The sequence below is a fragment of the Saccopteryx leptura genome, chromosome 4 (genome assembly GCF_036850995.1).
Source record: "Saccopteryx leptura isolate mSacLep1 chromosome 4, mSacLep1_pri_phased_curated, whole genome shotgun sequence".
Classification (NCBI taxonomy): Eukaryota; Metazoa; Chordata; class Mammalia; order Chiroptera; family Emballonuridae; genus Saccopteryx; species Saccopteryx leptura.
Window position 1 is genome coordinate 217,035,819 of NC_089506.1, and position 11,979 is coordinate 217,047,797.

Genomic DNA, 11,979 nt, shown 5'->3' on the forward strand with positions numbered 1-11,979 from the left:
CCTCCCCTCCCCCACCCCATCTTCCTCCTCCAGTCCCCTCTGCCTCTCTGTCCTCTCACCGAGTCCTCCCCTCCTCATCCCTCTCCCTCTCTCTGGCCGGCTGGCTCCTGCCCCCTTGCCTGGATCCTCCCTCTCCTGGTCCTTCCCCTCTCCCCACCTGATCGAAGTCCCTTTCCGCCGTCTGCTGGTCTGACGCCCCTGCCCCATCCTGCGGGCCCTGTCCCCTTTGTGCCCCGCTCCCTGCTTCCTCTCTCCTTCTCCGCTTGGCATCTTTTCTGCACCGCTGCCTCGCTCCAGCGCAGCCTGCCTGCCCCTTCCCGCCGCTCCCGCCCAGGGCCTGGGCCACCATGCTGACCCCGCTGGTGGCTGGGGGGGTGGTGTTCCCCGGACTCTTCCTCCTCTCCAAGAACACGCTCCAGCGGCTGCCCCAGCTGCGCTGGGAGGAGGCCGACGCGGTCATTGTCTCCGCCAGGTAAACCGCATCCCTTCCCTCAGCCCCTCGCCCTTCTCAGGCTTTTTGGGGATGAATGGGACCCAGTCATTCCTTGGGCCGTCAGCCTGGTAGAGTCAGGGGACTCTTGAAGTGGTCAGTGGGCTTCATTTCCAAGCTTCTTCCCCTCCTCAGTGCCTTACTCTCTGTCCCAGGAGACCTCATCCAAACCCAGCCATCTGGTCTACTCGCATTCAGACTGCCTTTCTTTCCTTTCCCCATTCACTCTCCCACCCTCCAAAACAGGATCGGGGTGTGACTAAAACACTCCTACAAGGTATTAGGGAGCAAGGCCAGGGGCAGACAGCATTGCATTATTCAGGGCATGGATCTGAGGGGACAAGGGACAGAGGAGTGAGAGCTAGAACTCTACAACCCTGGAATAAGGCCCGAGTTGGGGAGGGGGCATGGGAGCAGTTAAGCAGAGTGGGAAAGTGGGGGGGGATTTGGAGTCACACGGGGCCAGCTGATGACCAGTATGATGACTGGGTAGCTGCGTGGGACAAGAACAGGCCCGGGGTTCCCTTGGCCATCCTGTGCTGTCCCCACTCCGCCCCTCCCCAGGAAGGGGTGTTGTTATCAGTCACACACTGTCAGCATTGCCTCGCCTCAGGATGACCTCCCTGGTGTCCTCCTGGGAGGAAGACAAGTCAGTGTCCACAGCTGAGGAGAAGGAGCCTGCAGCAAGCAAGGAGGTGAACCAGGGCGAGTGGCCCGCTGGCAAGCCCAGGAGCCAGGGCTGGGACAAGCCCTGGTGCAGGCAGCTTCGGGAGAAGACGGGCAGGGAGCAGCGTGAGAAGTGACCATGTCCCGGGCATAGTGACTGGGCAGTAAAGAGGGGACACCAACCAAGGGGCGTGTCCACTGCCTTGACCACAGCTCCCTCTCCTCCCAGGCTCGTGTCCTCTGTCCAAGCTGTCATGGCCTCCACAGCTGGCTACATCGTCTCCACCTCCTGCAAGCATGTCATTGATGACCAGTAAGTGCTGCCAGACCTCCTTTGCCCAAGTTTCCACAGCTGGTGTGTATGTGCGACCCCCGGGATCTTCTAGGGGACTCCTTCCGTGGTCCCCAATCCTTCGCTTGGGCCTGAGCAAGTTAACTGCAGTCGCTGCAACTCAACACCCAGGGATAAATTTATCCATGTCCTGTCTGTCCTTAAAGGTCAGAACCAGCAGGAGAAGGAGTTAGGGATCAAACAGGATTCTCAAAGAGGCTCCTGGGCTTCCCAGCCTCTCGTATCCTAGGTCCTGAATGTCATTTCCTCCCCTGCCTCCTCCCACCCTTCTACCTTTCAGACCCCACTGCCAACCAGCAGCTAACTGGGGGGCCTTCTTCCTCATGCTGGCTCCCTCCCCTCCCCCCAGAACCAGAGATCCAGCCCCAGCTCCACGCACAGGAGAGAGGAGAGGAGAGAGATGACGCAAAAAAGGCTACTAGTGGTGTGTGCGTGCGTGTGTGTGTGTGTGTGCGTGTGCGTGTGTGTGTGTGTGTGTGTGTAGAGGTCAAAATTTGGCACTGGCAGCTGCTGCAGTGCCTGGTGCTTGCCAGAACGCAGGGGCCTGAGAGGTGGGGCAGGAGGAAGGAGATGGGCCCTGTCCGTGGTGCTGATGGGCCAACTCTAGGTGACCCATGGGCTGCACTAGAGTTGCCTGTCGGGTGTGCTGATGACGCCCCACCCTTCACTTATGGCCCTGTTCCCCTTCTATGGTGGCTGTCGAGCCCCAGGGACATTGTCCGGATGAGCCTGACCTGGAGGCGCCCCTCTTTCCCTGCAGATGAGTGCCCTCCTCTGTGGACTGAGGTACAGTTGAGTTGTGGATGTTAAATGCCTGGAGCGCTTCTGGCTCACGCATAGTGGATACTTAACTCTTCCGTCAGACTCCACCCTGTGACTTGGCTTCCTCTTGCCCTCTTCCTCTCTTCTCCATCCCTGGATCCAAAAGCAGGGACCCCCCATACACGGCCTCCTTTCACCTTCTTACAGAGGTCACCTTGCAACTCTTACCTCTCCCCCACCGCAGCTCTGTTCTTTTCCCTCCCCCTTCTAATCCTCAGGTGGGTGAGGAGGATCAGGGTTAATCTAGGGGCAACAGCTGTTCCTACTTCAGAGGACCTAATTGCTCAGAGGATGGGTCTGGGCTTAACCTTCACACTGCTGCCCAGGGGCTGGTGGGTGGTCCTGGTCCTCCTAAAAGCCAGCGGCCTCGCCTCCTACCATCTCCGCTCCTGCCCACTCTCCTGGCCATCCCTTGCTCTAACTTCTCTTGGGCCATTGGACCCCCGCCTGCTTTCCTGTCCTCCGTCTCTGAGCTGCTCCTGGTCACACTCTCCAGCGTGGGTGTCGACTTCTCTCTTCCTGAATCGCCCTGCTGCACGGCTGCCTGCTCCCTTCCAGGCCGGCCTCCCTCTGGCTCTTGCGTTCTGCATCCAGCTCGACCCCCAAGTCCACTTCCAGGTCTCACTCACTCCTCCTTCAGCAGCTCCTCCCATTTGGTCTCAGCTCTTTTTCTGGGTCTCTTCTCAGCTCACTCTGCCTTTGTCCCCCACCGAGCTGGGCCTGTCCCCTGGGCCTGCCTCTCGGAACTCCCCTCTGCGCCTCAGAGCTGTCACAGCACCGTAGGCTTGACGAGAAAGGGCTCAATGTACTGACTCAAGCAGAAAAATGCAATGTTGCATATTCGTGCACTTTTTATTTTTGTTTGCTCTCAAAGTACATAGACCTTTCTCAGCTCCTGGTTCCTTTTGCTCAGCATTTTCTCTATACTGCTTGGCTGTACCTGAAAAAAGAAAACAAAACAAAACAAAAAACACACAAGAGATTGGGCCACGTTCAGGAAGAACAAGTAGCACAGACAGCACCAACTCCCCAACGGGCCTGTCTTGGATACTCGTCTCAAATCTCCACTGGACAGCGGGGCTGAGTGTGAGAGCTCAGGAGCCAGGCTTGTCACGTTCACTCCTTGGTCAGGTTAACCAGCCTATCGGTCTCCTCATCTGTAAAATGGAGATGACAACCATACCTACTCTTTAAAGGATTTCTGTGGGGGAGTAAGGAAGTCTATGCATGGAAAAGATTGAGACTATTAGAACAGCGCCTGCATGGAACAGCTGGTCAGTGTCAGCCAATGCGATCTCTCCGCGTCACACTCAGCCCTTCTGTTGTTACCTGTCCTAACCTCGCTGTCTTTCGGATCTTCCCTGAGCTGGTTTTCTCACTCTGTCTCTGCCCTTTGGTCCGTGCTGTCCTTTTATTGCTTCCTTTTTCTCCCACCATATTACAGAGAGAGAGCAAAGAGAGAGATGAATGAATGGATGGATGGATGAATGAATGAATGAATGAATATGAAAAGAGGGTGGGTTTTGAGGTCAGACCGTCTGGGTTTGAATCCCGTCACTACTACTTATGTGTGACTGCATGACTTTGAGCAGTTTCTCACTCTCTAACCTGGGGTCCCATCATGTCATTTGAGAGTCCACTTCTGACTCAGGGAGTCAGATCTCAATAGCACGTGATGCTCCCAGCCTCAGCCCCAGCCCCTGGCAGCTGCCTTGTCCAGTTCCTTTACTCCTGCCCACCTCTTTCTCTCTCTGCCCACCAGACACTGGCTTTCCTCTGCCTACACGCAGTTTGCAGTGCCCTACTTCATCTACGACATCTACGCCATGTTTCTCTGTCACTGGCATAAGCACCAGGTCAAGGGGCACGGAGGGGATGAAGGCGGGGCCCGGGCCCCAGGCAGCACCTGGGCTGTGGCCCGCGGCTACCTGCACAAGGAGTTCCTCATGGTGCTCCACCACGCCGTCATGGTGCTTGTGTGCTTCCCGCTGTCGGTGGTGAGTCGGGGTACCGACAGCCAGGGCCCCGGGTCGGGCTCGTGCCGGCACTGTAAGGCGCCTCCGGAGCCGGGTCCAGATCCCAGCAGCAAAGCAGGCCCGGTGTGGAGGGTCCCCGCGGAGGGTTTACTGAGCACCAGCCCAGCCCCAGGAAGCAAGGGGGGTGTGGGGTCGCCTGGCCTGGCGGGGCGTACGCAGCCGCTGCAGCATGTCTCTGAGCCTCAGTTTCCTCGTCTGCCATGGACGGTACACAGTCTTACCCACAAGACTGCTGGAGACTGTGAGGCCATGTTCAGCCTTTCAGAGTTAAGCATCTCCAGAAGTGACGCAGGGCAGAGCAGGAGAGGAGAGCCGGCGCTGCCCGGGGACCCGGGGTGAGACCGGCTGTTTCCTTCCTCTCCTCGCAGGTGTGGCGTCAGGGCAAGGGAGATTTCTTTCTAGGCTGCCTGCTGATGGCAGAGGTCAGCACACCCTTCGTCTGCCTTGGCAAGATCCTTATCCAGGTGAGAGGGTGCCTGAGGGTTTATGGGCCTGACGGGAGGGCAAGGGCAGGGCAGGCACCTTCAGGGACCTTCAGGGATTCTTCAAAGGACAGGCGAAGTGTCAGGGCTGGGAACGACCGTAGGAGGGGGTAGCGGGGAGGCTGCTCGCGGAAGAAGCAAGCACGGGGAGGTGGGCCGAGGGGCGGGGCCAGCGCCCGGGCGGGGCGGGGCCAGCGGCGGGTGGGGCGGGGCCAGCGGCCGGCGGGGCGGGGCCAGCGGCGGGCACGCCCCGCCGCCCCTCACCGCGTCCCGCTTCCTGCCGCACCCCCGCCGCAGTACAAGCAGCAGCACACGCTGCTGCACAAGGTGAACGGGGCCCTGATGCTGCTCAGCTTCCTCTGCTGCCGGGTGCTGCTCTTCCCCTACCTGTACTGGGCCTACGGGCGGCACGCGGGCCTGCCGCTGCTCGCCGTGCCCCTCGCCCTCCCGGCCCACGTCAACCTGGGCGCCGCGCTGCTGCTCGCCCCCCAGCTCTACTGGTTCTTCCTCATCTGCCGCGGGGCCTGCCGCCTCTTCCGGCCCCGGAGCTCCCCGCCACCTTCTCCCTGTCAGCCCCAGGACTGAGGATGCGTCCCCACGGGGGACGGGGCTCTGGGGCTGCTGGATGGGTGGGGGCCAGGGGCCTGCCAGCCCCAGGACGGACAAACGGACTCCGAAAGGGTGGGCACAGCTCCTGTCAGGGTGAAGGGTCCGGGACCAGGTGAAGTGCAAGGCAGGGAGGGAGGACCTCTTCTCCCCACGGGGCCTGAGCTGAGAGGGTCGCGACCCCCTTCCTGCGTACCCCATTCTCTGATCACAGTCCTGGGGCCCTGGGGAGCGCAGGGCAGAGGAAGGGGCGCCACTTCCCACCCACGGAAGGCTGGAAGGCGGTGGGTAGACTGATGGAGACTCAAGGGGACCAGGAGTCAGAGACTGGGGTGAAGGCCCCGCTGGCAAGCCCACCCCGCACCCCCGGCTGCACACTGCTCTCCGCTCCCGGACGTCAGGCAGAGGGGCGCCCTAACTAACCCCGTGGGTCGTGCTCAGGGCTGGTTGCCCCCATAGCTCCTCTCCAGGGTAGGCCAGCCTGAGGAACCTTATTTATTTATTTATTCGCCCAAATTCAAACTAGTTTGTTGGGGTGGGGGGAGGGAGGTGTCTGCTATTTCCCAGCCTACCCAGTGCTGAGCAATCCCCCCCCCCCCCCCGTCCCGGGCAGGTGAGGGGGCACGTGGTTCCCTGCCCCTTAGGCTGCACATCTTGCCCTCAGGCCCTGGCATGTCCCTGGTGCTACAGACCTCGTAAGGCTTCCTCCAGTCTGGGGTCGGGGGACCCTGGGAGGTGCTTTACAGACCGCTAATAAAGACGATCTGCGCCAATGCCACCAGGGCCCTCTTAGCCCAGTTCTTTGGGGCTGGGGCTGGGGCTGGGGCTGGGAATGGCAAGCAAGAATGACCACAGGACAAGGCAGGCCCCTGGGCTGGTCACTGAGCAGTCGGGGAAGAAAAAAGCAAGAACTTTTATTCATCAGCAGGGGAGGATGGTGGGTCTGGGCCCCCAGGGTGGCGTCCAGGGCCCTTGTCTGGCTCTCTAGGCCCCTTTCTGGTAGCTCCTATGGGGTATGGAGATCAAAGGCAGGGGATACCTCTGAGTCCTTCAGCCTTCACCAAGGAAGGCTGAGGTGGGTGGGGCAGGGGTGGGTAGGGGAGACCTCACACGTGCGCGCAGAACTGGAGGAGGAGGAAGAAGAAGGCCACTATCAGAGCGCCCAGCAGGATGCGGTAGAAGAGCCTGGACTTGGAATCTGCGAGACAGAGAGGGGGAGACGGGGACCCTGGATTCATCTCCAAGGTCAGCAGCTTTCTTCCCGGCACCAGCAAGCAGGGGGCCCCTTCTTCACCTGCTTCATACCTGATTTAAAGGTGACAGGTTTCTCTCCAATGAACTGGGCCAGGGCCAGGAGCCTCGCTTGGTCAGAGTCCGGATAATCAAAGAAGTCAGGTCTATCTATGAAGGGCAGAGACTCTGCTCCCAGGTCCAAGGTCTTGGCACTCTCTGGGCGGGGTGCTGGGGACCCAGAGCAAAGTCTATGACAAGAGCCAAGCAGACCCCTGCCCCAACCCCAAGAGGTGGAGGCAAACCCAGGGCCCTGCCAAGCCACACAGCCTTAGTGTGGCTATGCAGGGGCTTGATTTCGTTCCAGGAACTTCTCAAAGATCAGCTGAGTGCCCCACAAGAAGGCCCATGCTGGACAGGGTGGATGGGAGAGAAGTGTAGAGAACAAAGAGGAAGGCAGAAGCCTGGCCTCCCAGCCCCTGAGGAAACCGACCCTTTCCTCCCTTTCTTTCCACTGCTCCCAGGACCACTTCCCACCTGTTTCTATGGCCCCTAGCCCCACCAGCCACACCCACACCCTTGCCCACTGCCACACATTCATGACCCCTCTACTCCTGTGACAAGTGAGGGCTCTGTGATGTCACAGCCTGGAGACATTATGATCACACACTCTGGGGCGAGAGCAGAGAGTCAATGCTGGTGCTTGGAACCCTTCTCCCAACCGCCCTGGAGTCAGGGAGAGACTAGGACCCACAGAATCTTCCACCATTTGGGGAGAACAGTGGCAGCCTCAGAATTTAAAAACAGGAGGGAGTTAGTGGAGCGAAGGAACACTGCATTTGTATAAAAGACAGAGCTAGAATTTTTTGTTTCGTTTTTTGTTTCTGTATGATTTTTTTGTTTTATTTTGTTTTGTTTTTGTATAGAAGGGGGCAAGGCTAAACACTTTCAGTTACTCCGTGGCTCGACCACAGAAGCATTTATTGAGTGCTTATTACTATGCCGAGTACTTTACATAGATTGACTCACTTAACAATCACAACCCTATGAAGTAGGTACTACTGCCCTCCCTGTACAGAAGAGGGAGAGAGCAAAGGCACAGATGGGCCAAGTCATGTGGGCAATGCACCCTTCCCAAGGGGGTGTGTTTTCCTTCCGCGGCCTGATGGCCCTGCGGTTAGGAACTAGGATGAGTAGCAGGCTTTTCCCTCTAGGTGGCAGTAGTGTCTACGCCTGCCTGCCTGCCTGCCTGCTTCCCCTAGTCCCCCCAGGCAGACACACAGCTGCCGGGCTCCAGGCCCTTCACTGCTCTCTTCCGCAAGTTTCATCAGGCCAAGCAGGAGAAGGTGTTGTTGGAGAAATGGCAGGCACGGGGCTTGTCAGAGGCAGCGCCATGGTCCACCTCTCTCGGTCATGCGCCGAACTTACGCAGGCTCCCCTCTCTGGGCAGTCTCCCCCGAGGGCCATCCCATTCCCCCTTTCTAGTCCCCAATTTTTTCTTATTTGTTACTTCCCAACAGCCACTTTCACTCTTGCAGACCCCTGTCTGCTTCAAAGAGTTAGTTCCCATCTGATTGGCGGGTAGGACTGTCACAGAGGTGTCTCACCCTATCCGAGCCCAAGGACACTCCACGGTCTCCTGGGTTTTTATTACACGGATGCCTGCGCCCGCCCCCGCCCGTGTGAGGTCCTCTGCCTGCAGATGCAGGCTCCCTCCTCCACTGGGTCCCCACCCTTCACCCTTCCTGCCCCGTGAACTGCCCACCCATTCTCCCCACGGCAACACTGGGAGCCACTTGCCGTGTTCTGCTTCCTAAACAAGAAAAAACCCAGAGAAAAAAGGGGAAAAGAGAAGGGAAACCTGGAGGCCCCCGTGGGACTGGTTCCAGCGGGCCTGTAAGAAGAGCGAGTTGCCCAAAGTCACCGGCATGTAAGGGGCAGCAGGGACTCAGCCCGGTTCCTGGCCTTGGGCCAGCGCCTGACCCCACGTGCAGCTGCTCCTGGGGACGGGGAGGGGGGGGGTGTCGCTGGGAGAAAGGGGTGCAGAGACTTTAACCTTTGGAGTGGATTTTGCAGTTTCCTCCAATGCCTCAAAAGGATACAGCTGCCCTCTCTACCTGGAAAGGCCCATTTGACTCAAGCAGTGAATTATCCATTCATTTACTCAACTCAACCATTAAATAAATGTGCTGGGCTCCATCTGTGACTTAGATGGAAGTCCCAGGGCCTGCTCCCTGCCCTCAGGGCCTACGGGGAGGGCACTCACGGATATGCTTCATTAGAGTATGACAGACAACCCCCCTGGGGCCGCCTTCTCTCACTGTCTCTGCTCCTTCACCTTGGATGTGTTTTCAACCCCTTCAGACCTGGCTTTGTCCCCACGGCTCCACTGAAGCCACATTTGCCATGTCCGCCAATGGCCTCATCACTTGCCAAATCTAATGGTTACTTCTCTGTTCATTCTGTGTCTCAGCGTCCTGAACAGGAGCCTCGCTCGCTGAGGTTTGGGACTCTTCCTTCTTAACCAGCTCAGCCTTGGACCTTCTCTTTCCTATCTACGCTCTCTCTCCCTAGGTGATCTCATCCAGTCTCATGGCTTTAAATATCATCTATATGCTGATGACTCACAAATGTATATTTATTTCCAGCCCAGACCTCTCCTCTGAGCTCCAACTTCCTGTTTCAATGCCTCTGTCTAGCCGAAAACATCTCAGACTCAATAGACCCCAAATGGAGCTCTTGGTTCTCCTACCCCGAACCCGCTCCTCCTTCCCTTCGCAGCAAATGTTCTTATGGTTCCTTTAGCTATTCTGCTCAATGCAAGAGCCCAGGAATCATCTCAGATCCCTCCTTGTCTCTCTTCTGACGAACCTTGGCTCAGTTTCCAACATACATCTCAAATCTGTCTGCTTCCTTCCCCCTCCAGCCCTGCCCCCCTCATTGAAGCCAACCCCACATCTCCCCCAGCTTACTGCAGCAGCCTGTGGGCTGGTTGATCTCCCTCTGTTCACGCCTCCCCCAGTGAGAACAAACCAGGAAATGCACATCCTCTACTTAAACCCCCAGTCGCTTCCCGAGGCTCCTGTGTGAATACTGAACTTCTTACCCTGACCTGCAAGACTTGCCCTGCCCTGTCCACTTACCCTCTTTGGCTCTTTCCAGGGTCTCCCTTCCTCAGCACAGTCCAGCCTTGGCACGCGCCTCTGGCTAGCACACTCTTGCTCCCCTCCTGTGTGTTTGTTTTTTCCTCCCAGAGAGAGAGAGATGGGGGTGGGGGGAGAGACAGGGAGAGAGATAAGAAGCATCAACATATAGTTGCAGCACTTCAGTTGTTCACTGATTTGTTTCTCATACGTGCCTTGACCGGGGGGCTCCAGCGGAGCCAGTGACCCTTGCTCAAGCCAGCGACCTTTGGGCTAAAGCCAGCAACCATGACCATGGAGTCATGTCTATGATTCCATGCTTAAGACAGATAAGTCCACGCTCAAGCTGGCGACCATGGGGTTTCAAACCTGAGACCTCAGCATGCCAGGTTGATGTCCTATCCACTGAACTACCACTGGCCAGGCTCTTGCTCTTGACTTGGCTAATTGCTCCTCATCTTACAGGTCTCAGCTGAGCACAGACTTCCCCCGGGAATTGCCCCTGAGACTCCACACCTTGTAACTGCCTCAACCTCGCTGCATGGGACTTGTCTGAGCATTGTCTATCTCCCTATCAAGCTATGAAGCCATCACAATCATCTTAGTCACTGTCATAGCACTATATGTATTGTAGGTATTCAATAAATACTTATTGACTTAATGGGTAGATGAAAAGCCTTTCCACCTCTCAACAAATCAGGGTTCAGCACTGTCAATTTCCCCCACAACTGCTTGAGCTCCAGATCATCTTTACCTTCAACAAGGCTCTCTGGAGGGTGCTGCTAGGCCTGGGCTAAGCCCCTTAAGAAGACCACAGTGGACCCTGGCCTGTTAGCTTAGTGGATAGAGCGTTGGCCTGGCATATGGACATCCTGGGTTCAATTCCCGGTCAGGGCACACAAGAGAAGCAACCATCTGCTTCTCTCCCCCTTCTCTCTTTTTCCCTCCCGCGGTCAACTGGTTTGAGCGGCAGGCCCCAGGCACTGAGGATAGCTCTGTTGATTCAGGCATCGACACCAGATAGAGGTTGCCAGGTGGATCCCAGTCGGGGCGCATGTGGGAGTCTGTCTCACTATCTCCCCTCCTCTCTCTTAAGAAAAAGATGTTCTTTTATGATGCTTCTCTGTCTCCCTTTCTCTAAAAAAAAAATGTTCTTTTAATGCTTTTTTAGTATATACACATGGTACAAAATTTAAAAGGTATAACAAAACATACATTGAAAAATAACTCTTTCCTATTCTTGCCTTACCCTGCTGGTCACTACCTCCTCAGAGGTCACCATATTACCACTTTTGTGTGCAGCCTTCCAGAAATAATTTATGCACAAATAAACAAACATATATAAACTCTTTTCCCTCCACTCAAGTAGAAGCATTTCATACACACTAATCTGTTCCTCACTTTGTTCAGTTAGCATGAGATTGTGTTATTTGCCACAGGTGCATACTACTTCATTGTAGGAAATTGCATCCATAACTGACTGAACTGGTCCTCTACTCATGGACATTTAGCTTGTTCCCAATCTTTTATTTTTTATTTTTTTTTATTTATTCATTTTGGAGAGGAGAGGGAGAGACAGAGAGAGAGAGAGGAGAGAGACAGAGAGAGAGAGAGAGAAGTGGGGGAGGAGCTGGAAGCATCAACTCCCATATGTGCCTTGACCAGGCAAGCCCAGGGTTTCGAACCGGCGACCTCAGCATTTCCAGGTCAACGCTTTATCCACTGCGCCACCACAGATCAGGCAGGTTCCCAATCTTTTGTCATTGCAAATAATCTTGAATTTCTATTACCTGGCTCATGGGCCGGTGGCATGTCTGTAGGATAGAGTCCTAGAAGTGGCATTCCTGGGTCCGAGTCTGTGTATTTTTTGGAGTGCATTGTCAGACTGGCTTCCGCACAAGCGTGTCCATGTACAGCCTCGTCAACATGGTGTGTTAACAGAGGCTTTGCAGTTTACCATTTATAGATGAAAAGTGCTATCTCCCTGTAGTCTGACTTTGCATTTCTCTCTTTCTAAAAATTTTATATTTTAAAAACAATACACATCACAACATCTCAACCACTTTCAAGCACACAGTTCACATTGTTGTGTAACTGCATTCTCTTTCATCACAACATTTAGTGATGCCAATTTGGTGCCAGGCCCGGCTTG

At 56.1% G+C, this 11,979-nt stretch overlaps 2 protein-coding genes and 1 long non-coding RNA gene across 4 annotated transcripts; 1 reads left to right on the forward strand and 2 right to left on the reverse strand.

Moving 5' to 3' along the window:
• The first annotated feature begins 10 nt into the window (after nucleotides 1-10).
• TLCD3B (TLC domain containing 3B) lies at nucleotides 11-6,232 on the forward strand. Of its 2 annotated transcripts, none has more exons than XM_066383209.1 (5): nucleotides 11-472; nucleotides 1,386-1,469; nucleotides 4,093-4,327; nucleotides 4,735-4,830; nucleotides 5,146-6,232. In XM_066383209.1, the coding sequence occupies exons 1-5, from the start codon at nucleotides 348-350 to the stop codon at nucleotides 5,431-5,433; spliced, it is 828 nt and encodes a 275-aa protein (XP_066239306.1). In that variant the 5' UTR covers nucleotides 11-347; the 3' UTR covers nucleotides 5,434-6,232. The 2 variants fall into 2 exon arrangements, with proteins under 2 accessions (XP_066239306.1, XP_066239307.1); XM_066383210.1 differs by lacking the exon at nucleotides 11-472 and adding an exon at nucleotides 480-1,185.
• Nucleotides 3,157-4,392, reverse strand: LOC136403883 (uncharacterized). Its single transcript, XR_010751196.1, has 2 exons — nucleotides 4,259-4,392; nucleotides 3,157-3,487 (listed from the first exon to the last, which is right to left on the reverse strand). It is a non-coding gene; the product is annotated as an uncharacterized lncRNA (long non-coding RNA).
• Nucleotides 6,233-6,531: 299 nt separating the features above from the next.
• C4H16orf92 (chromosome 4 C16orf92 homolog) lies at nucleotides 6,532-8,357 on the reverse strand. The gene is made up of 3 exons (XM_066380025.1): nucleotides 7,222-8,357; nucleotides 6,760-6,915; nucleotides 6,532-6,652 (listed from the first exon to the last, which is right to left on the reverse strand). Exons 1-3 carry the CDS (start codon nucleotides 7,283-7,285, stop codon nucleotides 6,561-6,563), a joined length of 312 nt encoding a protein of 103 aa, XP_066236122.1. The 5' UTR covers nucleotides 7,286-8,357; the 3' UTR covers nucleotides 6,532-6,560.
• Nucleotides 8,358-11,979: the final 3,622 nt, after the last annotated feature.